Source organism: Chaetodon trifascialis, chromosome 9 (genome assembly GCF_039877785.1).
Source record: "Chaetodon trifascialis isolate fChaTrf1 chromosome 9, fChaTrf1.hap1, whole genome shotgun sequence".
NCBI lineage: Eukaryota > Metazoa > Chordata > Actinopteri > Chaetodontiformes > Chaetodontidae > Chaetodon > Chaetodon trifascialis.
The window spans coordinates 12,843,946-12,869,927 of NC_092064.1; the positions used below are offsets into that span (position 1 = coordinate 12,843,946).

At 43.2% G+C, this 25,982-nt stretch overlaps 2 protein-coding genes across 2 annotated transcripts in view; both read left to right on the forward strand.

The window, feature by feature from the left end:
* The window catches only part of LOC139336937 (lysosomal amino acid transporter 1 homolog), a 7,662-nt gene extending 1,621 nt beyond the window's left edge, over positions 1-6,041 (forward strand). Inside the window, exons 4-7 of the mRNA XM_070971254.1 lie at positions 627-736; positions 948-1,049; positions 2,657-2,842; positions 3,627-6,041. Of these exons, the coding sequence (XP_070827355.1) occupies positions 627-736; positions 948-1,049; positions 2,657-2,842; positions 3,627-3,743 (515 nt within the window). The 3' untranslated portion in view covers positions 3,744-6,041. The remainder of the gene's footprint in view (positions 1-626; positions 737-947; positions 1,050-2,656; positions 2,843-3,626) is intronic.
* Positions 6,042-6,720: 679 nt separating this feature from the next.
* On the forward strand, positions 6,721-25,035 carry golim4a (golgi integral membrane protein 4a). Its single transcript, XM_070971283.1, has 16 exons — positions 6,721-7,366; positions 15,921-15,995; positions 16,347-16,396; positions 16,659-16,712; positions 16,882-17,032; positions 17,454-17,536; positions 17,639-17,722; positions 19,280-19,483; positions 19,588-19,848; positions 19,967-20,253; positions 20,368-20,444; positions 20,528-20,601; positions 21,023-21,235; positions 21,330-21,398; positions 21,534-21,623; positions 23,834-25,035. Exons 1-16 carry the CDS (start codon positions 7,180-7,182, stop codon positions 23,987-23,989), a joined length of 2,115 nt encoding a protein of 704 aa, XP_070827384.1. The 5' UTR covers positions 6,721-7,179; the 3' UTR covers positions 23,990-25,035.
* The last annotated feature ends 947 nt before the right edge of the window (positions 25,036-25,982 follow it).

Below are 25,982 nucleotides of genomic sequence, written 5' to 3' on the forward strand. Positions count from 1 at the left end.
AGACTAGACACAAGATATCTATAAACCTGCATGCCAGGGATCACCGCTAATACATCACAAATACTCAAGAGCACATAAATGGCGCGAGTATGAGTGTATTGTGTCTCTTTTTCAGTTGGATCAGCGTGCTAAGTTATTAAACATACTGTGTAAGCATTCCCACTGGACAGAGCTATATCATAGAAATACTCAGCTTCATGGACCATACCTCTAAAAAGCTGATTTTTACATTGACATTATGATATGATATGATAAATCCAACAGGAATAGAAAAATGGGTGCTGTTATGAAGTCAAAAGCCACCTAGCTGACTTCAGAGATGACGGGACAGTTCGAGCTGTTATGTACTTATGAGTGGCGTTCCCACCAAAGCCAAAAGGGTTTGCCTAATGACACATAATCATAATGAGACTTATCTTTGCTACTGGCCAGTTGTAATGTCAACCATGCAGCGCAAAAGAATCCTGACTGTTGAATTTTCTAGTGGAAAACAGTAAGTACAGAGGAGTTTCAGCTGAATATGAGATAATGCAAAGAGTTGGATTGTCGTTGGCGGGTGATTTGCTTGTGCGTGTTTTCACTGTCATTTCTCTGTTTTGTGTTTTTCTTTTGTGTGAGTGCTCTAGAAAGCCCTGTGTTGAAGTGGCTGTGCTTCATGTGGTGCGGTGCTGTTTCATTAGTTCTCCTGGCTTTACCCAAACTCATCATAGACAATAGTACAACTTTAGACACCCAGGTAGGTGCACACAATGCACTGCATCTATAATGTACTGCATATATTTGCATATATGGCAGCACTATGTGCATGTGTGTAGGTGTTAGATTTGATATTTCTTGGTTTATTGGCTGCACATTAATTCAACTTTGACTGGAGATTGTTGTTGTACTGTTTCTTGTGTAGCTGCAGTGTTTTTCACCTCACTCTCTGTGTCCTCATCTTTTGCCAGAGTTCAGATGCCTCTAAATCAGTGGAAATCGCTGGCTACGTATGCGGATACTTGGCATCTATCCTCTACCTCTGCTCTCGTTTCCCCCAGCTCTATAAAAATGTAAGTGGCGACCTGTTGGCGGGATTCATTTGAGATGTGGAGTTTGTTTCCCTTTTTCACTGTAACGTGGTTTGGATGTGAGCGGAGCAATGATCCTGATGGGAGATCTTGGACAGCGTTCTCAGAGTTTGACCACAGGGGGTCCGTGGAGAGCTAACATATTATATTAGCATTAGTCAAAAACAGGGACTGTGTGTTTGAAGAGGGATGCAGGATTTGTGTGTTTGTATATGTAGTGTGTCAGAATGAGAAGCAGACGTTGAAGACAATGGTGCTGTTGTGCTGGAGAAACATCCTGGCTCAACTGAGGCTATTAATCACCAGAAGGGGCATCGCTTCAGCATACTGCCAGTGCCAGAGAAAAGTCTGGGCTCACAAACACACAAACACACGCTCCCCGACCATTGTAAATCGTTTAAGACGGATTTGCCTCATAGAAATTCCTGCATGTTCGAATGTGCTTGTTTTTTTTTCACCCAGCAGTCCTAGTGGCAGGTCAGTCATCCAGTTTAGCAAAACAATAAAAAAACGCTAAAAACTATTGCTATTATTTACGATCACCTTCAGTATTCTTACTGTGGCCAGTGCTTGATGCTTCCCCCATGTTGTTTGGGTTCAGCCCATGCAGTAATCTGCAGGGCGTTCACACGGTGTTGCAGACACAACAGATTATAAAACAGCATTATTCAGTGAAGGTTAAAATGTGTCACAAGGTTTCTGGATGCTCTCACTCCTGGTCATGTTATGGAAGTGATGAACTCAGTAAGCCTGTGTCTTTCAGCTGCATTGACAGAACACACATCCTTCCTGCTGCTGCCTGTCCTGAATTACACTCTTGTCAGTTTCCGAGTTGAGAATAAACTAACAGTGGGTTTTTTTTCATTGTCCAGTGCCATGCCTCGGACAATACAGAACTTGTTAGCAGAATGAATTCATTGTTGGTTATCATCCCTTCAGGCGGTTTGTTAATAGAGCACAAGTGCACAGAAAGCAAATCAATTGTTATGATTGTAATAGAAACCTGGCTTGCGTTTAATGTAGTGTACCTAATATTTGACTTTTTTCCGACGGTGAGTTTTCACATATATAAAATAAGGTGGGACAGTCCTTTATGAGTCCCATAGTGGGGAAATTTGCATCATTACAGCAGCAGATATTAGGATTAGGATAGCGCAACAGGAAATCAGTACAGAAGATAGGACAATGGTTGAATTTAAAGTTACTGCATGTAGGAAATATTGATATTGCACGAGTGAATTTATCAGTTTTGGTAAGTGTGGTCTACTCGTTGATCATAGCAGCAGCCTGTCACTGAAGGAGCTGCTCGGTGCTGTCAGACTGTCCTGTTGTCAATCCACAAATCTCTGGCTCCACTCCCTATGAGGCAGTCCATGATTCATGCTGTGAGGCGGTGGTCCAACCCTGGATACCCCAGCTTGTCCCTCAGAAGCATGGGCTGCATGGTATTGAAGGTGCCGGAGAAATCAAAGGACACTTAGAGGAAGAAGAAGTGATACCATTTACAAGATGAGCAATACTTAGAAGTCCAGTGTAGGTCCTGCATTGCTGTTTGGTCCATTAATTACTGTAAACTCCATCCATTCTAGTTCCAGCGGCAGTCTACACAGGGCACCTCCTACCTGTTGTTTGCCCTGGCCATGATGGGCAATGGCACATATGGGTTGAGCGTCATCTTGGTCCTGCCTTCACTGAAGGGCTCCAAACAGACCTTCATCATCAAACATCTGGCCTGGCTCATTGGCAGCCTGGGAGTCCTCATACTAGATTTACTTGTATCCTTCAACAATGTTGCTGTGTTGAATACTTACTCACATCCTAAACTTTCACTTGGATCCATATCGAGGCAGACAGTAAATGTAGCTTATAACATCCTTTCCCACAGGTGTATTTAGATTTCACTTTGTTAAGGGCGGTGCAGGTTTTCTGTTCTTGCAATAGATGTTAAGTTACTGTACATATAACATGACCCATCATGAATTGTATTGGCACAGCTTAACAAAGTGGCAGGCAGACGCTTGAGGCAAAACTACTCTATATTGTGTTTACAGTTGGGTGTGTCTGTCTTTGGAAAGTTTTGTAAGAGCTTTCATTTAAATATTGATTAATGTGTTTGAATGACAGGACCATAAGTTTGAGCTTGCATGCCTCCAACATGCACTTAAAGTAATAGTTTGACATTTTGAGAAGCTGTTTTATTCACCTTGCCAAGAGTTACTTGAGAAGATCAATACCACTGTCATGTCTGCCCATTCACGTTTGTACCTTTGGACAGAGCTAGGCTAGCTGTTGGCCCCTGCTTCCTGTCTTTATGCCAAGCTAAGGTAACTGGCTGCGCATTGTAGCCCAACATATGTTTCCCAAAATGTCACAAGCTATTGCTTTAACAGAAGATGTAATCTGTGATCTGTCTGAGATGCATTCGTGCTATTGCTGATAAAAAGTATCACTCAAACCTTTATGTCAAAGAGCATTTCTGAAAAGAAATCAGTAGTTGCCTAAAGAAGAGATAATGTTGCTAATCTCTGTATGTTTCTGTATGAGCCTTAACCAAGTCAGGTGACTTCCCAGTTCATCATGTACAGGAATAACTACCCTGCCAAAAGCAGCGCACTGCTCAACGTCCCAGAGGTGGAACCTCTTCTGTGTGACGAAGTGGAACTGTCAGTGTTATAGGACCCAGAGCGGACGGCAACCTTGACCACTTAGCCAAGAACGGACCGGTCAGTTTCCGGTTTGTTTTTGATCAATCTGTGGGTTGTCGCTGGTCTTTTACTCATAACTTAAGAGAACAGAGACATTGCAGCGGTACCATAGAAGGTATCAGCAACCATGATGAGCTTTTCTGTTGTTCAATGTGGTAATAAGGCAGGAAAACCTACAGAAAAGAGCTCATTTATTTCGAGTAAAGAACCACTTTCGAAACATTTCTGCCTGTTCCTCTCTGTGGGCGGGCGAGTTAGCATGACTGAAATCTTTTTACTTGTTATGAGTGCTGTCATTTTTGACAAATTCTTCCCTCTGGATTTCTTTATTTTGTTTTGGATATAATAACTGTATTTTTATTTGCCATTGGGAGCCACACACTCCCAGAGGAGGAGGCTTAATCCTAGATGTTTCCACAAATGCGAGCATTATGGAAGAATGAAGTGCCTGTTATATTTACACATTTCCAGCAGGGTAAATACTGCCATAGAGGACTGCAGTAGTATACTAGGATGCATGGTACGGGATTTAAGTTGTTTTTCTTACCCGATTTGGTATTTGAGTGCCATAAAGACACAGAGTTTGTGTGAGCACAGTAATAGAGGAACCAATGGTGATGTCTGTCTGTGAAGGTGGCTCAACAGGAAACTGTCAAACATTAGTACACTAAACTCATAGTTTGTATGACATTAAATAGACCGGATGTGGATGTCTGCAGGCATATAATGGCCCAATCTCTATTTCCAAAGGATGTTGCATCCTCAGTCCAAGCTCACTGCTTTCCTGAAGAAACAAGTTTGTGCCTTTTTAAGCTAAACAGTCGTAATATAAATGCACTATGTGTAAACATCATGATTTTTAAATTAAATTCAGTTACCTTGTTAAATTATTGACAGTGATTTATTTAGGTCACTGTTTTTCTTAGAAAATGTGGTGGGACATTTTCTCTTTTTCAGCCCTTGATATCTGCCTCTTTAAGTGTCGTGCATAGCATTAACAGCAGTCTTGGAACCCACTTTCTACCAAGTGAGACGATTCAGCTGCTGGGGACAACAGCCAATGTTTTGTGGCTTCCAATGTAGACAGCTAACTCGGCTAATCTCTGCAAACATATATCTGCATATGAATGCAAATGAATTAAAAAAGCGTAATAAAAAACTAAGTTTCATCAGATGATAGCCATTTGGTTCCCAGGTTGCATTTTGGCAAAGGCGTTCTGCCCCTTTTGTACTCCACACAGGCTGTTCACCTGAGTGCAACCAAAGCCTGCTCAAGTGTGATTGGTCAATACAACCAGAATGCGTCCGATGCCAAAATCTTGTCCTTTGCCTTTCTGTGTTCATGTGCATAAATCCATTTGTAGACACTGTGTTAACAATAAGTACAAATGTTCGACTAAAGGGATAGATGAGCACTTCAGGCTCACTAAGATCATTAGCAAAACTAACCGCACATCAGTGTTGTTCCAAATACTGTTCAACAGTGTATGTGTGGTACTGCCAATGTTTAGCCTGGTCATCTACATAATTCGAGTACAGTACCTGGAGAGGTCTGCAGATTCCTGTACCTCATTATAGTGGGGACGCGATTTATTTCTCCCAGCACACGTGAAGAGATTGCTCGTAGTTGGGGCACGAGGCGTCAGGTGTGGAAGCATCTGTCTTAAAATGTGAAATTTCATGTTGCAGCATCTGTTTCAGAAAATAACAGTCATTACGTACACGTTGGTCATTATTATTAGAGTAACATGAACACGACTGGCTGTTTCTTCTCATCTTTGGCTGTCAGGTGATGCAGTAATGTGGGAATTTGTTACTGAGAAGGAAAATTTATTTCCAAATAATTCAGTTAGAGTAAAACTTCTTCACCTATGAATGACGTTTTTGCAAATTATTTTTTTATTGCACAAGTCATATTTTGATCACTTCTCAGTTATTTCCTAATAGTCTTTTTCAGTCTAGACAAAAAAAGAACATATTTATTGTGTATATATTGATAGTGTATTCTGTAGAACATGTAGTATTTATAAAACTAGTGTAGTTTTTTACTTTAATGGTGCCATTGTATTGCTAAGTTGTATTTATTTTCTTTAAACAACATTCATGTTTTTCAGGTGCATTTAACTGTACATTATTGTAATTGTAGGCTCAGCCAGTCTATGATGTCTGAAAATGTCTTCAGATATTACTCGTATGCAAAACCATCGTATGTATGATAATAACTGTGTGTATATTGTAAAAACTTGAATAAAGTGCGCTGTACAGGATATCATCAGTGGAGGTATGTTTGTTGTCGTGATGAGAAAGAAACTGAAACATTTCTTTAAAGATGACATGAATGAGCAAAAGACAACATGCATACAAACTACTGCTGCAGCATCTCCTGCATTTTTGACATTAAGTCATTCCTAATACTGTTTCTACACTTTCCACAAGCACGAAATTGTACTGAACACATTAGTACATTTAATTAACTGTGATAGCTGAGATATTGCATTTGTTTTGCATATTTATTTATCCAAAGTTAGTATGAAAACAACATTGTTTGGGAATCATGACTTGTAGATAAAGTAAATGCCTTGTGCTGTATTATTTTTACATACATTGTCAATTTAATTTACACAGTAATAATTCAAACAATTTGCAGTTAGTTTTATTTTTACATTTGTAAGTTAGTTTTTGATTGTAAACACTGCAGTAAGTGACTGTGCGGTGAATGTTAGAAATCCTGCAGGTATTTGCAGTGTTTGCACAGTGTCTTCAGATGGTATCACAGGATTACAACAGGTCTTTGTAGAGGGGAAACTACAAGTCTCCAAACCCTCCACCCTCACGCGCCTCGCTGCGTTTTGATCGAGCTCTCTGGCGACCAATTGATAAAATGTACCCCCGTGAGGGCGGGAATAGGGAAATTTATGATTTTTCGGAGGAGGGACTTCCTTCGGAGTAGCAGTCGGACGGCAGGCAGCTGCTGGGCTGACACGTAACTAAAGTTAAAGGTGCTATGGAGGCCTCGTCGGGGACTTGAGGTCTTTTACTTTTCCCAGAAGCGTCTTTGCGCTGCGCCGAAAAAGTTAAAAGTCTGCAAGAGGAAACGAAACCGCACGCGGAGCCGTCAGCCTCGGTTTGACCTGCTTTCAGCAGCGGAGACGGACTTTAACGTGAAGTCAAGCGAAAATCTGAGCGGCTGCTTTGAAGTCACGGGCGAGATGTGGCTATGCTAAAATAATGCACACATCGGCAGATATTAGCGCGTAACTTGTGTTTTCTGCTCGGGAATGCTCGGGGAGTGAGGGGAGGGGGTGCTCCTTCAGTCTTCACCAGGAGGTGAAAAGTTGAGCGGTAAGTTTCCAGCAGCAGAGACGGGGTTTTGTCGCGCAGACAGCGGGGAGGGGCGCGGGTCCGACATGGGAAACGGGGTGTGCTCCCGGAGGCAGCGGAGGATCTTCCAGTGTCTCTTGCTGGTCACCGTGGTCTGCGGGATGATGTACGCCGGGATGATATCGTACGAGATGCACAGACAGCTCAAGAGGACTGAGGCGATGGCGCTGAAGTACCAGCAACACCAAGAGTCCCTGTCGGCTCAGCTCCAAGGTAAACACAGTGACGGCGATGTGATTGAAGGCTGATCTGTCTCCACACCGCTGACAGAAGTGAGAGCTCGTCCTGCTCTGCATGTAAAGCTGCAGACTGCACTAATGAAACAGCACACTACTCAACGGGTGGTGTTGAAAACGCCTAAATATAAACGCGTGTGTGTGTGTGTCTGTGTGTCCAATGCAAGAGTGACTCCACAGTGCGCACTGAAACTCATTTAATTGGACTGTAACTACACTTCATAACCAAGCAGTGATTTACAACGAGCCTGTCTTTGACCTTTGACCTTGGCAGACTGGCCTTATAATCTTGTGCTAAACCAGGGTGTGGTCTGAGCAGATTGGGCTTTAAAGCTCAGCAGAGAGGTCATTCTGCTGGACGTGTCTTCCTTCAGCGTCAGCCCACTGTACGCCTGAAATTAGACTCCACGCTACCTGGTTTACTGCTGACTGGAGGCTGTGGCAGGCACGCAGACACACACAAACACACAGCTGGTTGGAGTCTCTGCGTCCCCAGGCTCACCTCAACAGTTTACAGCCGAGTGTAACTTGAAGTCATGGGGTCAGTGGGAACATCTGCTTGTGTCAGCCACGGCTGGAGAAGCAGATGAGGGAAAGAGGGCACAGTCACCTTGGTGTGAAACACAGGTTTGTGAGGCACACTGTTACATACAGTATTAAGTTGTTTTTAAAACCATTTTAAGGGTTAACCAGCTGAGCGCTGCACCACCCTGATATTGCGTGTTGTCCCACATACCCCCATGATCATATTGTAGTCTTTTCTAGTCTTCCTGTTGACAGTTTATGCCTTTCCTTGTAAATGCCAGGTAGTATATTTGTGAAGATAAATGTGTTTACAAAGCACATTTAAAGACAACCCACCCAGAGCAGGTAGTTCAAATCAGCATCGTTGAATGGCTTATGATATAAGAAAAGATAAGCATGTTGTGTGTTTTGCAAAATCTTCAGGTTTTACTGATGTAAAGAAACTATAAATACAACATAAATCATTGGTAACTGATGTTTAGTTGTTTATATAAAAACATGTTAAAAATGGGGACTGATAGCAGGTCCTAGTTATTGTCGTTATCATTTAATGCACTGATCAGTGGCCGTGTCGCCCGCCCGGCTGAATAGACGTGGATGAAATGATCAATGGTAAAACTCAGTGAGGATGAACTTTCTGTTGACCTACTTATCAATGAATTGACTAATAGTTTCTGCTCTTGTTTCAGTCCGGTGTTTACATTATGATGCAGGGACGACCGGTTTGTTCGGCGTTCAGATCAGAGATGAATCTTTTAGTGACAAGATACCTGCTTTGCATGGGCCTGATTGCAATGAGTCACAAGGCATTTAGTCACAGCCAGCCAGCAAAGACTGCAGCATTGACAATGAGTTGATATGTGCTAAACTGTTTGCTTTGCCATGTTTGGAAAATAGTGACACGCACTCAGATTTGTAGACCTACATCATGTTTCCTTGTATGACTTGCAAAGTGTTATTATATTAAGAATCTGACTTCAGGAAGTGCCCCACCTCTGCCAATGATTAAACAGTTTTGCCCCACAGTGACCTCACTGCTGTGCTGACAGGATGTGAGGTTTTGTGCCATGCCATCATGAGTTTAAAATTAACGGCTGGGTGGAGAACCCGCTCCTTCATCTGTTCACAACAAGGTTTGTCTCCACATCAGGGAGTCAAATAATGTGTCAGAGTTATAGACTCTGGACCTGTTCATTAAATGCAGCCTTTGATCCACCTAACCACCAGTCATCTCTCCCTATCGCCACAGCTCGGCCCAGCAGACCTACCAAGGAGTTGTCCTTAAGCTTTTGTTGTCATGTGACGCACTCTGTGACAAATTACAATGTTAAATAGAACACGTGACTCGATAGGTTTTGGTGGTCGTGGCTCAGGGTTCAAAGTGGGCAGCCCTAGAAGAGAAATGTGTCATCTTTATCTCCATTGCATGAAGTTTGCTTTTATTGTGTCCATTTCTAAGACAAAGGCAGTTGGATCAGGGTGGACAGCTGTCCCACATTTAGCAAGATAAAAGAACAAAGTGCTTCAAATCCCACCTCGATTGAATGTGCTTTCCTCAGGCTAAGCTGCTTCTTTGAGTCCGTTTCAGGTTGCCATTACACACATGGCTCCTATTTCACTTTTCTCAAAGTTGATGCATCCAGAAACAGAGTCTGACAGTATAATGTGACAGTTTGAATGAAGTGGGGATTGCTTAACTCCTCATGTGCATCCCTTGTCTTGCTCACCACACCCTCAGTTTTATTGTGAAGGGGTGCATCAGTCAGCCAATCACAAGGCCCGGGCCACTTGATCTCCATTGCTGTTGATTTGTGGGTTGTTTTTTTTTTGTGTGTCCTATATTTAGAGGTGGGCCATAGCTTTGGGGCTGTCAGCCAATCGTATTGATTCACTGTTGCCCACTTTACCCACAGGCTGGCAGTTTGTCAGTCATTTGAACGGATGAACTGACACTTCGTGGTTCTGCATGCTCTCTGACAAACGTGTCCCTGTGATTTAACACCCATTCACTCCCTCTCACACTCACAGACTCGTCATTGTTTGTCATTTTCCGAACATTAATCAAATGGAATAATTGCAGCCATCTCTAAATGAGTGTTGTAATATCTTTTACATCGCTGACACTGTTGTGGGCTGCTGTTTATTAGAATGAATGCTGTTGTCTCAGCAGATGGGTTGGTTTTTGTTTATCCGTGAGGCAAAGAGAAATAAAGACTTTAGCGCTTCGAGTTTGAGATTTCCTTTTTACCCTGGATTTAACAGGCCCAATTTGGGTTTTTTTCCGTTTATTGTATTTATTCATGTATTTTTACTACAATGAATGAAAAGTTCAAATCTTACTTTCCAAACAGCATTTTGGGATGAAACGACTGGAACAAAAATAAACCAAAACACACAGCAGAACAGTGCTGTCAACAGACCATGTGAATATTAAGATATGACGAAAAGCAAAATCACTGCTTTGATGTTAGAACTCGTTTGTTCCGTCCAAATCTCTCTCTGCTCTTCAACCTTCATCTTGAAGTCCATTATTTGGTCACTGAGGAAGTGATTTTCTTGCAGCCTTCCCACCTTTTATTATTTATTCTTCCCTTGAATCCCCACTACCTTCCTTAAAGTGGTTGCTAGACTCCCTGGGCTCCATGCAAAAACAACAACAACAATCAATAAGACCAGAAAATGCAATATTCAGCACATGTAACAACAAATACCTTTCCATATTCTAGGCAGAAAGACCTCTTCAAAAAACAGTGCTCTTCAGACAATTTGCTCATGATCTTGGTGCTTCCAGATGAACAGGATCCACTTGATGTGTCATATACCAACGACTAAACCAGTGCTCACAAGTCTGCCGCAAAAAAGTGCGGTGTTTCTTTCCATATTACAGTTTGCATGAATAACGGAAGATCACATTTTACACAGTTGTTTAATGTACATCTCACTCACATTAGTCTGGAAAGAGCAATGTAGAACCAATCGAGCAGCTCTTTTCTGTCCAACTTGCATTTTTTTCTCATGTTTTTCAGCAGCACGTGGAACATTTGACTGGGCAGTACTCAAGTGTGACACAACAAATAACTTAACAGCATCAATCATAACAGAGGGTGGAAAATATGCAGAACATTTCCCTGAAATAGCATTGCCTCTCCCAATTAAATCAATCTGATTAGACCGATGGACTTGAGTTATTTGAATTAAGACCTGCTAACTTGGTTTTAGTGACCTCCGGGCAAGAGCTCAGGCTGAAAAATCCTAACCTCTGGGCTTGGCAGTGACGACACTGTGGTTAATGACATCAGAAGGTGCAGTAAAATCCAAGAGCGCTCACACCACCCAGCCTGCGTCTTCTCACTTAAATAAAAGAAAAATCTAATTTTTGTCTAGTTTAATCGACAGTATGCTGGGTGTAAAGGCTTCTGTGTGGGTTGTGTTTACCAGTGGGAGGTAAAAAGAAGGCCACAGGAATTACCATGAGAGGCAGAAGTTTGAAAGCCACAATATAGCTTCGGTGGCAGCTTTGCACAAGTTTGCCCGGCCTGCTCCCATTGAGAGGAAGCCGAAAAGAAACGAAGCTAGAATGAGCTCAAGCAGTTACACTGAGAAACCTGAGAACTGGGACTGTTATATACTGTAAATACTGCATGTTGTAGTACATGTTCGAGACGAAAGCTGTGAGGTAAACTTAAAGCAACTGCAAGGAACTTTAACTGTGTGTCGATGTTGGCTGCTCCTGTGGACAAAAGTGGTCGTGTTTCCACAGCTCGTGTCATACAGGTATTGCTCTGCCTCGCATGTGCATTTATTTTGTTTTTGAATCCTTTAAAATCCAGCAATTCTCTCCTTTTGTTGGATGACCAATGAAGGTTGACTGGTGCTTTCAGCCTCAGTTAGACACATTGTCTATCATCTCATGAGGACTCAGCTTTGCTTACGTGACCTGATAAGTGGTTCTGGATCAGCTCGTGGGTGAGTTCAGACCCCGTACGGGACTGGACTTCAGTGTCGAGATGATTGACTTGTGTGAGTGGGATCACCCAGCTCATGTGTCCTGTGAGCCCCCTGACAACATAGATACAGCATACACGAACCATTTATACAACACTGTGCGCTTTATAAGAATAAGTTAAGATCTGTGTTGAATTTCACTCACTTCTTAATTGAACTGGTCTCGTGTGTGTGTGTGTGTGTGTGTGTGTGTGTGTGTGTGTGTGTGTGTGTGTGTGTGTGTGTGTGTGTGTGTGTGTGTGTGTGTGCGCATGTGTGTGGCCAACTCTAACCAATCCAGTTTTCTCCACATCTAAACCAGTAGGCCAGTAAAGGTCACACCATAGAGAGCTCCCTTGTTCTCGCTCTGCTGATGCACTTTAACCACACAGTGAGGGAAATGTTTCTCGGGTCTATGGGGAAACCCTCAAACAATAAATGTTCGTTCCCATGCTTGCTGAGGTTTGAGCGAGATAAGGGTCGGCGTGAAACGAATGGTGTGTGTTTGCAAGTGCTCGAGAATGTTTTTACCTGTTTTTTGGAATAGTCTGTACTGCAGTGCTAAGTGTGCAGTGGGGACATTCATTAATAACCGGTGGGCTCTAAAACGCCTGCAGGTGGTGGTGCAGATGTTTGCGGCTGAGGATTTGTGGTGTTGAAGAAGAGTTTGATTCAACTCCAATGTCATTTTTAGTTATTGTTTGTACCGTCGTATTAAAATGATTTGAAATTCCTTTTTTTTTTTTTTACCGGTTTTGTGTTCATCCTCCTCTCTTTACCCTTTCCTGTTAGAAATAGGTGTTTATGTGAAGCACATTGAGTTTCTGTGTAAGTAATGACTTTGCCTTGTGGCACTGAAAGTGGATTTTAATAATTCAAATGCAAATTCAAACAACTTTCTCAGACTGTAGCGTCTTTGTAGCCGTTTCCCTGCTTGTTCATGGTGTCCCCCAGAGAGAGGGTGTGTGTGTGTGTGTGTGTGTGTGTGTGTGTGTGTGTGTGTGTGTGTGTGTGTGTGTGTGTGTGTGTGTGTGTGTGTGTTTGGGGGGGAGTGGTATGAGCTGAGCTGAGAGCAACATGGCCTCAACTTTGGCACTCACACTGCGGCCACTGCTCAGAGGATACAGAGCCTCCAGCAAGCAGAAGAAAACCTCCCTAGTCTCATGGAGATCAATATCCATCTGATCAGGTCAAGAAAGAATTTTCAAAGATGCTTATTTGAAGTTTGTTGATCAGGTGTTTATACAGGTATTTAGCCTGGAGGTCACACGTTACGGTCTTACACACTGAAACTAGTCAGGGCATCATCCATTAATGTTTCACTATTGACAGTGTTGAATAGGTGACAGGCCCCTTTATTTGGAGCACAAAGCCACAGTTCATAGTGCTTCACACAAAACAAAGAATACAAACAAACATCCAGGAGTAAAATCAGTGAGACTCAGCCGTGATAAAACTCTAAAAAATGATTAAAACAATCTTACTAGTATGATGTTCAAAAGTGAGGCTGGAATAGAAAAGGGTTGGATGTTGTTTGCAAGGGCGCGAAGATATTGTTTAATCTGCACGTTTTCTGCTCCAAGAATCTCACTTTTCTCTGAATTTGATTTTAAAATCCAGTCCTTCAGGACTGTCAGACATGCTCATTAGGTTAATTGGTGACTCTAAAATTGCCCCTAGGTGTGAGTGTGTGTGAATGGTTGTTTGTTTGTGCCCTTCGATCAGCTGGCGACTGGTCCAGGGTATACCCAGCCTCTCGCCCGTTGATGCTAGCACCCCCCGCAACCTCAAAAGGGATCAGAATCAGAATCAGAATCAGAATTCCTTTATTGGTCCCTGAGGGGAAATTGTTTCGAGCAAAAGAATTGTAAAAACTAAGAAAAGAAACAGGAGCGACTGCAACAGGCTGCACGCGCGATACGCGGTATAGAAAATGGATGGATGGATGGTTTGGCTGTGGAAACACACATATCATTGAACTCATTATACACTTTTGTCCAAATTGAAATTCTGATAGTTTTGGAAGTCTACTCAGATATATTTAATGGTCATGCCTGCAGATGCCTGCAGAGCGTATCATGGAGGCGTGGACTGTTGGTCTGAGCAAAGGTCTGCACAGAATGTCTTTTTATTTTTGCCCTCCCTGTTTGTGCCTGTTTCACCTGTGCAAGCTGTCCTCTGTTTCACTCTCTGTTGACTGACTGCGCAGCCACGACATGGGATTAGTGTGAGAATGCATTGTATCTAAACTGTGACTCTAGATTTGGTCCATATATTCATTTTGAAGTATTGAGGTCATGCATGTCTTGAACAAATGAAGTGAAGTGAGGGCCACAGAGTGATTAAACAGTGCTGATGGGAGTTACTGTTAATGTCAGATACTAAAAAACAAAGTCACGAAATGCCTCACATGAAACAACAAAAGAACAAAAGAGTTGAGTGACACAAACCATGTGCTTGAGTCAGGGTAAACAGTCTAATGCTTTTCTGTTTAAATGTGTGATTTTCCAATTTTCAATGTGTAAAGTCTAACTAGCTGCTGTACATTTCCAAAAACACATGATATCCTGTTATAACTGGAAGGCATTTGTACATCCAAAATGTTAATACGTCACCAGAAAAACTGTAAATCAAGTGGAGAAAGCTATTGAGGTAATGTAATATTAACTACTAAATACATTTATTCTCATATCTGAGTGTGCATATGTCCCTGAACTGAAGTCTTTTGCAGTCTGTGACACCTTTGCCTGTACATTACATGCATATGTGCAACAAAAGTGGGCTTGTATCAGCACAGTCACAGCACAGGTGCTTGTGCAAGACAGCGCTGCGACCATAAGCCTTTGCAGAGGAGAGTGAATGAGAGTGTGGAGTCTAGATGTGTGCTAAAATGTTTGGAGAGACAACTGGTCGCCTCTTAAATCAGAGTCACAGTCATGGAAAATGCATTTGAATGAAAGTTCGTATTTGAATTGAGTAATACGCACGTTCACTTTCACGAGATGCTGTGTTCAGTTTCATTCTTATGAATCTGTTCGTCCAATACTCTTTTTGAATGTGTTCATCAAGTATGAGCAATCTTTGCATGAACTGTTCGGCTCACAGGAGTCTCACTTCGCTCAGATTGCTCATTAGTGACAACAAAAGCACGGATAGGCTGAGCAGGTGAATGGAGCAGCATGCAAACCCGCCATCGCGTCTTCATTTGTTGCGTTGTTTATGTGTAGAACTATCTGTACTTTCAGCTTCAGAGCTCTGTTTTCTGCTCTATTGTCTCTGCTGCTACAATGACCCCAATTCCCCACAGGGATTATTTCCACTTTGGATTTCAACTTGAAGCTGATGAAGGTTAAAAAAAATAGAAGGAAGAAAGAAGTATGTGTGTGTAAGAGCGTGGGGAGTGAAGAAGAGGACAGCTGGGGAGATTAGAAGTGAATGCAAGCTAAAGCGGAAGCTCAGTTCTGATAAAGAGATGCACGAGCTTTCATGTCATGAAGCAGCTTTGGGGACTGTTTTTCACTGGAGTAATGTACAAATTATTTACCATTCAATCAGCTTGTGGAAACATGCTCAGGCTGCTTTCAAGTCACCTGTCTTTCCTCATGATTTTACCACCCACCAGGCACAGAAGCAGCCTGAACCAAACTGCAGTCATAGTATTTGTAAAAAGGTTTTGGGACAACGGTCTTGTGAGGAATATCACATCCTCCTGCTGATGGAGGAGCTGTCATGTACTGAGAATCCCAGTCTGGATGAATAAATATCACACCTCTCTCTCGTATTGAGCATGAAATGCACATCTGCTTTCTGTCTGCCCCTCCGCAATGGCTGTTTAAGCATTTGTGGGTGTATATGTTTTGTACTGTGTACATATTTGTGTTACAGCTCTCTCTTTGTTTAGTTTACCATCCACCTGGCCCAAACAAAGTTCTCTAAACCTCAGTGTTTTCTCTGTCTCTCTCTCTCTCTCTCTGTCTCACTCCCTCTTTCAAACCCCTCCATGTCTGCTTTTATATGTGCAGTGGTGTACGAGCATCGCTCCAGGTTAGAGAAGTCTCTTCAGAAGGAGAGGTTGGAGCACAAAAAGGCCAAAGAAGGTGAGAGAAATAGCATCTACGCGCAATTCATGACTCTTGAAGTATACGTCCGTTCAAAGGAGCTGTAGGAAATTCATATCTCGTTCACAGTACACTATAGTTCTTACAGGCTTTGATCACATTATTATTGGCACTTTGGTCAAAAGCATCTGTGAAATAAATGTTGTGTAAGTGAATTGTGATGTAATACTAGTATTACAAAGTAGGACACTTTTTCACAACACCATCTGCATCTGGAAGTACAACAGTGTGGGTATTTTGTGAAAAGGTCGTAATTTGTATGAAGACTCTGAGCTCAGGCACCACACGTTGTTTCTGTGAAGTTTCACCTTTGCTGTTTCTCTTTTCTAGATTATCTGTCTTATAAGCTGGAAGCACAGCAGTCACTCAATAAAGAGAAGGTATGTTTGCACATAATTACCCCTCATCTATGGCTAAGTGTCATCATTTCAAAATATCTTGTATAAACCTTTTAACCTGTCTCTTATCACCTGTCCTCTGCTGTCTGTTTGCATTGCTTTGTTAAATTGCAAAGTGCTTTCATTGTGTTTTGAAACCACTGCTTCAGCCCCTGCCACCGCCAGATGTAATTAATGTCCTCACAGTTATCTGTTGTAACAGTGTCATTAAACCTGGACTTTTTTATTTCTCCCGCTCAAACAGCAAGACTCCAGCAGCAGATTAAATTCTCTACAAGTGCAACATCAGATGCTAAAGGTACAGATCATTAGAACCTCCTCATACCCAAACAAACTGTGCAGGTTTCTTTGTTCTTATCATTAACACAGATGCAGATGTTCTCATAGCTGTCACGAGTATATGCTTTTATGTCATGAAATAACAAAACACAGACCGTATGATGACAGCAGTTTTTTTTCTCGGTCAGAACCAGCATGAAGAACTGAAGAAGCAGTATTACGAGCTGCAGGACCAGCACCAAGTCCAGGGCGAGGACCACAGTCGGCTGCTGGATGAACACAGGGAGCGCTATGACAAACTGCAGCAGGTCAAAGAGATGGAAATCTCCCAGCTCAAAGGTACTGATGGCCCCTCACACACACATGGACATGTGCTGTGTTTAACCCAGTTACACGCTCAGACTTAGTCCATGTGCTCTCTGTCGTGGTGTCATCATTAAACATTCTTTGACTCCATCTTCTGACTTAATGCAACACTGCATGTCTGAAGTGTAAGTGCTTTATGTGCAGACATTCAGCAAGCAGTGAGAACTGTCCTCAGCTTCAGGTCTTATTACTTGAAATGACTCATTTATAGACATAAGTGTGTGGCCAGTGCTTGGAGCAGGGACATGAACTCACAAGTGGAACCAGAGTTTGTAACATGAGTCATAAGGATCAAGAAATGGTTCTGATTATTAGTAGAATATTGTTCTCATTTCATGCGTTTTCTGCTCAGATGCATGCTCTCTGTTAATGTGTTTCCTGTTTGTGATGGCAGATAGTGTATATAATCTGAGGGAGGAAAATAAACAGCTGAGGAAAGCTCACCATGACATTCACACACAGCTACAGGATGCACAGGTGAGACTAAATCTGCATGCATGGGTTGTGCCAGTGAAGATTTTGGGCTGTAAAATTGAAGACGCGGATAAAAATAAACACTTTTTCCTCTTGTGTGTTCAGGTTCGCCATCAGGACCTAAAGGCAGCCCATGACCAGCTTGCAATGACACTGGAAGACCACAAGAGTGCGCTGGTTGCAGCTCAGGTAGGACAGCAGCACAGAGATGCAGTCTCATTGTTTACTCCAGTCAGCTGATTGATGCTGAACTGCTGCATCACAACTATTTTGGTCACATATTTTTTTCCCCCCATCAAGTGTTGCAAATTTTATTGCTGGGACTTATTAAAAGCTCAAGGGAAGATTTTGATGTGTTGTGGATAGAAATACTGGAGAGCATTTTAATTTGTCATGAGAATAGGTTTGTCTTTTTAGCATGTTAGCAGCAAAGCTAAGGAGGCTAGGACTGTTTTGATGGAGCCTTAATGGAGCCTCAGCCTTACTGTAACCTTTACTTTCACCTTCTTAATAAAGCATAAAATACAAGTGCTGCAGTGGCCTATGTAATCCATAGTAGAGAAAAACATCTGAGGTGTTGCTTGGGTTTGGGGTAATTCAGTCAGATCTTGCTCTTCTCCCTGAGACTGACCTCAGAAATGCCTGAATGGTTTATTGAACACACAGCACTCTGCTGATTTGCTTGAAATGCTTTTCCCCCTGTCTGTCTGCATTGATGGATATTCACTCACTCTCCTCTCTCTTCCTCTCTCTCTCTTTCTGTCTGTCTGCATTTGCTAATTTATTTTAAAGCCTGTCCTGGTTTCCATAAGTGCTTCTGGTCGGACGGACACATACACGCACACACAGGCACAGAACTCTTTCCTTCACTCCAGGGGGTTTGGTTTATTCAAGGCTGTCAGAGCAGTGCATCTAAAACACTTTCCAGCCAATCGGCCAGAAAGATATAATGGAGGAACAAAGAGAGGAGTGGGGGATTTAGCAAGAATTTTCAGAATTGAACCCCCCAGGCCTGGTCAGAAAGAATTTGTGTGTGAAAGCAGTCATCGATCTGTGTTTACAGCCAGCGGTTTTACCGTTGTTTTTGAGCCCATGTATTAACATCCTTCATGCAATCATGTGTTCACAAAGTAGTGAACCTCCCACCATCCTTCCTTGTGAACGACTGAGCCTTTCCAGGACGCCCCTTTCATACCCAATCATGATCCTATCACCTGTTACCAATGAACCTGTTTACCTGTGGAATGAAACAGGTGTCCCGCAACTTTGTCTTTAGTTGCTCCTGTCCCGAAGTGTTTGAAACGTGTTGCTGCATCGAATTCAGAATAAGCAGATAGTTACAAAAATCTATGAAGTTGATGATGTAAATTATTAATTAAATATACTGTCTTTGTACTGTTTTCAACTCAGCATTTGTCAAAAAGGATCTGCAAGTTATCACTTTCTGTTCTATTTATGTTTTGCACAGCGGCCAGTTTGTTGGATTGTACAAAGTATGTCAGTAAGCAAGTAACCAGGTTGAAACTTAACAAAAATATTATTCCCTTTGACAGCTTGAAGGAGCTGCTCAGTGACAAGGTTTAGTCTTATCAACCAGCTTGTGTTAAGACAACATTGACCATTTTACAACTTACGGGAAACTTTCGGAGAGAATTAGGAAAGTATGTTTCTCGTAGGTTTGCGAAGTGCTTCCCCCAGGATTTTCTCTCTAAGCCCTCCTGAGACCATGTATGTTGCTCCCTTTAGGCACAGGTGGAAAATTACAATCAGCTGAAGGAGTCTCTGAACAGGGCGTCCAGTCAGAGACAGCTCGAACAAAACCCCGCTCCTCAGCAGCCACAAGCAGCTGCCACAGAACCAGAGTCCCATGTTCATGAAGCCCCGGAGGAACGAGTAGTGGAACAGAAACACGAGCAGGCTCACCAGGATCACCAGCAGACTGAGTCCAGGGTAACGTGGGATTCTTTTGGATCACGTTATTGTCGAGACAAAAGGCATGCTGGAAATATGAAAATGCACAAATCGAATTATTCATTGTGTTCCTTTGTCCTCAGTTGGACCATCAGGAGGAGGAGGAGGAGGAGGCGGCGCATGCCCAGTCTCAGCACACCTTGTCAGACAAAGAGGAGGATGGAGAAGGAGAGGCCGAGAGGAGGAGGGAGCTGGCGGAGGAGGAGATGGCTCAAGCAGGACAACCTCAGAAGCTGGAGGAGGACCCGGACCAACCACAGGACGACCAGCAGGAGGAAGAGGAGCCAGAGCCGGAACAGCCAGACGAGAACGCCTTGGACCGACAGAAACGCCAGCCGCAGCCGGTCAGAACTGGTTCAACAGTGTTAAAACAGGCCTAGAACTGGCTTCACTTTCTTGTATCTGTTTGCTCAAAATTTTCTCTACACATTCTTTTCTGCATCCGTTTGTCTTCTCAAAAAGGGTCCCCATCCAGAGCCGCATCCGGAGGCCCAGCTGCAGCACGAGGCGCTCGCCAAGGTGGAGCGTGTGAAGTCGGCCTACGAGCAGCAGCAGGAGCAGCAGCGCCTGGAGGCTCGACGGGCCGAGGAGCGCAGGCAGATCCAGATGCATCAGGATGCCCTGCAGGCCCAGAGAGACAGGGTGATGAAGGAGAGGGAGCAGAGGCTGAAGGAGGAGCAGGAGAGAGAGCAGCAGCAGCACAGGGAGGCCGACAGACGGGAGCAGCTGCTGAGGGAGGAGCACCAAAGGTCAGATTTCAGTTCAGAGCTGGATTCACTTAAAATCAGGTGCACACGGAGTAGCTCTGCTCTGGTGTGGCTTTCGCTCTTCTGACTGCCCTCTCCTGTCATTGCTGTTACCAGGAAGAGAACCGAGTATGAGAACATGGACAATGATATTGTTCAAGGAGACGAGGAACATCACACTGATGATGAAGATGGTGAGATGACCAGTAGAATAGCCTGGATCCACCATTACATCATGTTAGAACTGTAGCCTCAAGTACGCTTTGTGTGTTTCCAGAGAGAGACGTTCATATGTTACACGAGGAGGAGGAGAAGCAAGAGGTGGATCACAGAGTGCCGCCACATCAGCAGGTGACAGTCCGACCGTCTGTTAACACGTGTGTCATCATCTGTGTGTCCTCTCAGCTCGTTCAGTCACGTAACATTCACACCAGAGTGGCACCCGTCCAGAAATCGCTACTTTCATCCTCTCTGCCCACTGTCCTACACTGCCACTCATCTTCCACTTCTCAGTCAAGCTCAGTCATCTGTTAAGTCTCCTGAATACCAACAAGGCAGTTAATACATTACAGTACACTAACTACCACAATCACTTTTATTCTGCCAAACACATTCAGTTATTCATCCTCCTCACTACGCTTTTATCGTGTCCATTCTATCACTTCTTGCTCTCGTTCTAATGTTAGTGCACCATTTATGTTCATCTTATGCAGACACTCTTCCTCATTCTCTTCCATTCTGCGCTGTTTGACTGTGATCTCTTCTTCTACAGGGTGGAGTGGATGGTGAGCTGGACCCAGAGGACGACCCCAACAACCAAGGGGAGGACGAGTTTGAGGAGGCGGCGGAGGATGAGCGACCGCAGCACAGGCTCACGGAGGAGGAAGAGGAGGTGGTAGAGGAGGAAGAGGAGCCGGCAGCGCCAGCCCAGCACGTGGACGCACACCCACACCCCGGACAGCCTGCTGTGGAGGAGGAACTGGTGGTGAGTAAGGGGCAAAAAAAATGCCCAGAATGTAAGAAAATAAATGGTGTGTATGTGTTTGTGAATTGTGTGTTTGTGACTTGTGCGCACTCAGATGGCTGGAAACCCAGATCAGCAGGAAGACACGCTGGATGACCAATACCAGGAGGAAGTAGAGGACGAGGTGTGTGACACACTGACGAATGCTCTAGAAACAAATATGTATAGTGTGTCTCACGCTGGCCCAAACCACCAGGACAAAGTACACATTTTAATGTTGTTATGTTAATTCTTCTGTCTCGCTGTTGGTGTCCTGAAGGCCCAGGAGGACATCGCTGGTGGGCAGAAGAGAGAGGAGGAGGTGGAGGAGGAAGGAGAGGATCCATATAATGAGGAGAACATAGAACAGGTGGGTTCTTGGGCGAGGGGGACTGAAATTCTTCAGTACCCCATTTTATTCCCACAGCCCAAACTGGGAGTGTTTTGGGGTTTTGTTTGTGTTTGTTGAAATGTGGTGATGTGTGCACATCATGCCGTTCCAGTGAAACTCCTCTCTCGTGAGTTGGCTGGAGATTCCATGTGCATCACAGAAAATACACACATCTGTAGAAGTCTCATACCTATTTAAACATTACAGTGCATAACACTAAAAACATAATTACTTCATATTTCTGAGGGGATCTTCCCATTCACTTCACTGCAGTCAGTTTTCTTGGATCCAGCATCCATTGGTCATTTGGAGGCTGCATTTACAGGCGTTTTCACAGTTTCAAAATTCAGCCGTGGTGGTTGTAACAGCGGAGAGAATAATTAACACTGCGCGACAGGGAAATCCATTTTCATTCCTTGCAGCCTTTAATCTGTTCCTGTCCCAGCTCCTGAGTCACAGCACACTCTGAAACAGTCACAGCACAAAGCACCTGGTCTACACTGCACAGAATGTGTGGAGATCACATCCGAAAAGAAATAATTACAGCACTGATGTATTGGCTGCATTCGCTACTGGGATGCAGTTGTGTTAGCATCTGTCTCTGTCTGTCTGTCTGTCTGTCTGTCTGTCTGTCTGTCTGTCTGTCTGTCTGTCTGTCTGTCTGTCTGTCTGTCTGTCTGTCTGTCTGTCTGTCTGTGTGTGTGTGTGTGTGTGTGTGTGTGTGTGTGTGTGTGTGTGTGTGTTGGCCCTGTAACTTGAACCTTGCCTGTGTGTGTTCTGGTATAAGAGGGAGATCAGGTGTGGAGTCTGTCAGGTGTCAGGTTACCACATGGGTTCCGTTTATTTAATTTGTCCTCAGAGGAAATCTGGTTGAATAGAGAAGCTCACACACATTTAAGGATTTTAAGATCTGTTGAAGTTCATATATTTACCACTCTTGTTTATTCAATGCTGTGATGTGGGTACGTCTCACAGTGTGCTGGGTCGGCCTTGATAAGAGGTCATCAGTTACTCTCTGTTCTGTAACTGACCCTGACCTCCTTGGAGAGTGACATTCATTTATTTAGAATCCCTTGTTGTTGTTGTTGTTGTTGTTGTTGTTGTTGTGCTTTTGTAGTTCATTTTTAGTTACTTCATCTCGTTGTCCCAGTTTGTCGTTGTTATAAAAGATATGAGAGAGAATTTACAACAAAGAAATCACGTGCACCAAGTGCTTTACATTCAAAAAGATGTGGAATGAACAGAAGAAAAAAATTAAGAAGATGGAGAATAAAACCCTCTCGATGAGAATAAAAATAAAACTGAGGATGGAAATAGAAGCGTAACCAAACTCTCTTATTCCTTCAGTACAATTACAGTCAGCTCTTTGAGATTTAACAAGCCAGAACCCAGAGAGTACTTGGCATTGTGTGCACACTCTACCAGAGGGCGCCTCAGAAGCAAACAAGCATAACAGAGTCTCCCAAATTCCCGATGGACACAGATTCACCACCAGTCTTGATTAAGTGAAATAAGCCTGTTTCAGCCTATGGCAGAACGTCTTCCCACGGGTTTAACCTCACTGTGGGTATTATCCGGAAAAAAACACACTGTTGTGGTGCTGTGGGGGTTAAAAACACACACTACAGTATTTTATAAGGTGAATTAATAACATAAGCTAGGTCATAGCTAGTTAGAGGCTAAAGTGAGGAGGTACGTTTTAAGCTTTCTTTAATATGTATTTAGCTGCTTCCCTGATGTCTCCGGTAGTGTGCTCCAGAGCTTTGGGGCATAACTGACAAAGGCAGCATATAACTTGATATGATGGTGTAACTGTAAGGTCCTTTGTCCCCCCCACTTCTTTTACTGACTTGTGTTTCATAGTCAGGCTCAGACCCAGTCACCTAATGAGTGGACACACTTATGTTTCTCTGTAATTTGAGCTCAGTGGAGCTTTCACTCCATTCAGCTTCATTCATCCACTGCTGTGCAGTTATTCTGCCAGAGGTGTCTCAGCTGAACCTTTCACACAAGTGTCTCTGCTTTCATTTATGAACAGTGGACTTAAAGTCCTGTGTGTTACAGTCCCACACACAGGTAAGCAGGATGTGAACACCCTCTCCCCTGTCACAGTCACAAAGCACAGGTAGCCAAAATGTGCTCATAAAGGCCATTAAACAGTCTCGTTGTGTGCTTGTGATTTGCTCCAGGATGAAGTAAAAACCCAGGAGGGACCAAGAAAGGAGGGGGATCACGGAAGAGAGGCCGAGAACAACGAGGAGGAGAATTATGAAGAGGAAGAAGAGGAGGTGGAGGAGGATACGGCTGGTCGAGACAAAGGAACCAATCGGAGGGCAGAGATGTAAGACGGACTTTGCAGACTTTGACTGGCTGCAGTGCCTTTTTTTCCGCTGGCCTCGGAGCCCACCTGGTCTCTCTTTCCCAAAGGAATAAAACCAGCCATCCATTCAGAATTCCAAGTAGGAAAATTGGGATTTGATGCCTGGAAGATGGGATGCTATTTCAAATACTGTGGGACGGAACTGAGCAGCTCACACTGTGGAAGTGGACAGAATATGTCAGCTGGAAATGGAACGTATGCTGTTTTTGTTTTGTTTTGTTTTTAAGTCATTTGCCTCTCTGTCTACTCGCACGTCTGCCTGATTGCCTGATCTGACGGGCAGAGAATGTATTTTCATCATGTGCTGTCTATGTGTAAAGAAAGCAAAGATAAATTATGTTATTCTGACGTGTTCAGGCCTTTAAATGTATGTTTTATGCAAACCGTTGTATTCTTAGTAGAGCTCAGATTTTTTAATTTTCCGTCTTGTCATTCCAATCAATCAAGTCATTTTCTGTTATTTATTGTTGATTGTAACGACTCTGACAATCGTAAAGAAAGGTGCAACAGATCTTTTTTATTTCCCCTGACTCAACAAGTTTGTGTCATGATGGCTTTTACCGACGTCTTGAAGCTGACGCACAGGAGCATTTTGGCCGGATATTCCTGCAAACGCCCGTCAAAAGAGACGTTTCTGGTGAAGCCGCTCTGTGCTGACATGTGCCTTTCCTTTCTTGGAAACCTCTTCTCGATTTAGTCATTCAGTAGGACGTGAGAGATAAGAGCGTGCCAGTTAGCGCTGTGCCTCTTCCATATTGCTTCAGCATAGCCTTAAATTAAGGGCCGTTTCATGTCAACTGCTGATGTGAATTCAGTTCACAAAAATAATGCAGTTTACTGCAAAACCTTTAGTCTACTGTACATTGTATTGTAAAAAATAAATGCTGACAATTTGTACATTTTTCCACCAGTTATATTTGATACAAAAAAAGTGGGATTTTGAGTGTATTGAACCAAGTTTGTCACCTGAATGGTATGTGTGGAATAAAGCGGTGGAAGGATTTCAGGTCATTGACATTGTGTTGGCTGATTCTGTGCTTTCACATATTTGAAGACAGTTCAACTAAAGTGGAAAAGCTTAAGTCCAAACTGTCTAAAAGCTGTTTGGAGTCTTTCCTTTAAGAGATCAAAATAAAGGAAAAGTAGCTAAAAGAGGGAAAAGGATGGAAGTCATGAGATAAGATAAGGAGCAGGCAGGTAGGTGGAGTGAGTCAGCAGGTTCTCTGGGTGGTGGACTGCAGCTGGGCAGACATGATCCAGAGACAGAGGGAAAACTCAGAATGAAGCTGTGGTAAAGCACAAAGGCAAGCAAAGTGGCTGAGACGTGTTACAGTACCAGACCAGTGAGAACAACAATCTGCCAAAGACTGTGTGGCACCTGTGGCTGATGAGTGTGGATTGGCTGCAGCTGTGATGACGGATTGGTTCCGGGAAGCAGGTGTGGGTGAGCCAGGTAGGTAGCTACAGGGAACAGCCCAGACCAGACACACACAAGGAGAGACATGACACAGAGAGACAGGGACACACATGGAAAGAGAGGAGGAAGGAGGCTTCCTGACTGTTAGACAGTATTACGACTAATCAGTCCTGCTGTGTGAAATGATTAATTAACTGATCAGTTCATTGATTTGTGAATCAACAGAAAATTGTCAATTTTTTTTGATAATCTCCATTGTTTTGGTCCTTTTCAGAGGAAAATTTGTTTGTTTTTTTACTCATAGTGAACTGGATGTCTTCAGGTTTTGGACTGCTGCTCAGCCAAATCAAGCAATTCAAATATGTCTTAATTCATTATTAACATTTTGAAGTATTTCCTGGCAGTTTAAAGGAGAAATGATGAATTAATTGATTGTGAATGACAATACAGTGACTGAAACTGAAAAAATAAAATATTCAGAGATTCTAGGAATGAACTGAAATTACTTTTAAGACTTTTTCAAATTATTTGTAGTTTGGTT

Bases quoted from the DNA above. Each gene is read 5' to 3' on its own strand.
- golim4a (XM_070971283.1), top strand. From the start codon at position 7,180: ATGGGAAACGGGGTGTGCTCCCGGAGGCAGCGGAGGATCTTCCAGTGT. The intron at 16,713-16,881 runs GTACAGATCATT...TTTCTCGGTCAG, and splicing joins TGCAACATCAGATGCTAAAG to AACCAGCATGAAGAACTGAA. The intron at 17,723-19,279 runs GTAGGACAGCAG...TGCTCCCTTTAG, and splicing joins GTGCGCTGGTTGCAGCTCAG to GCACAGGTGGAAAATTACAA.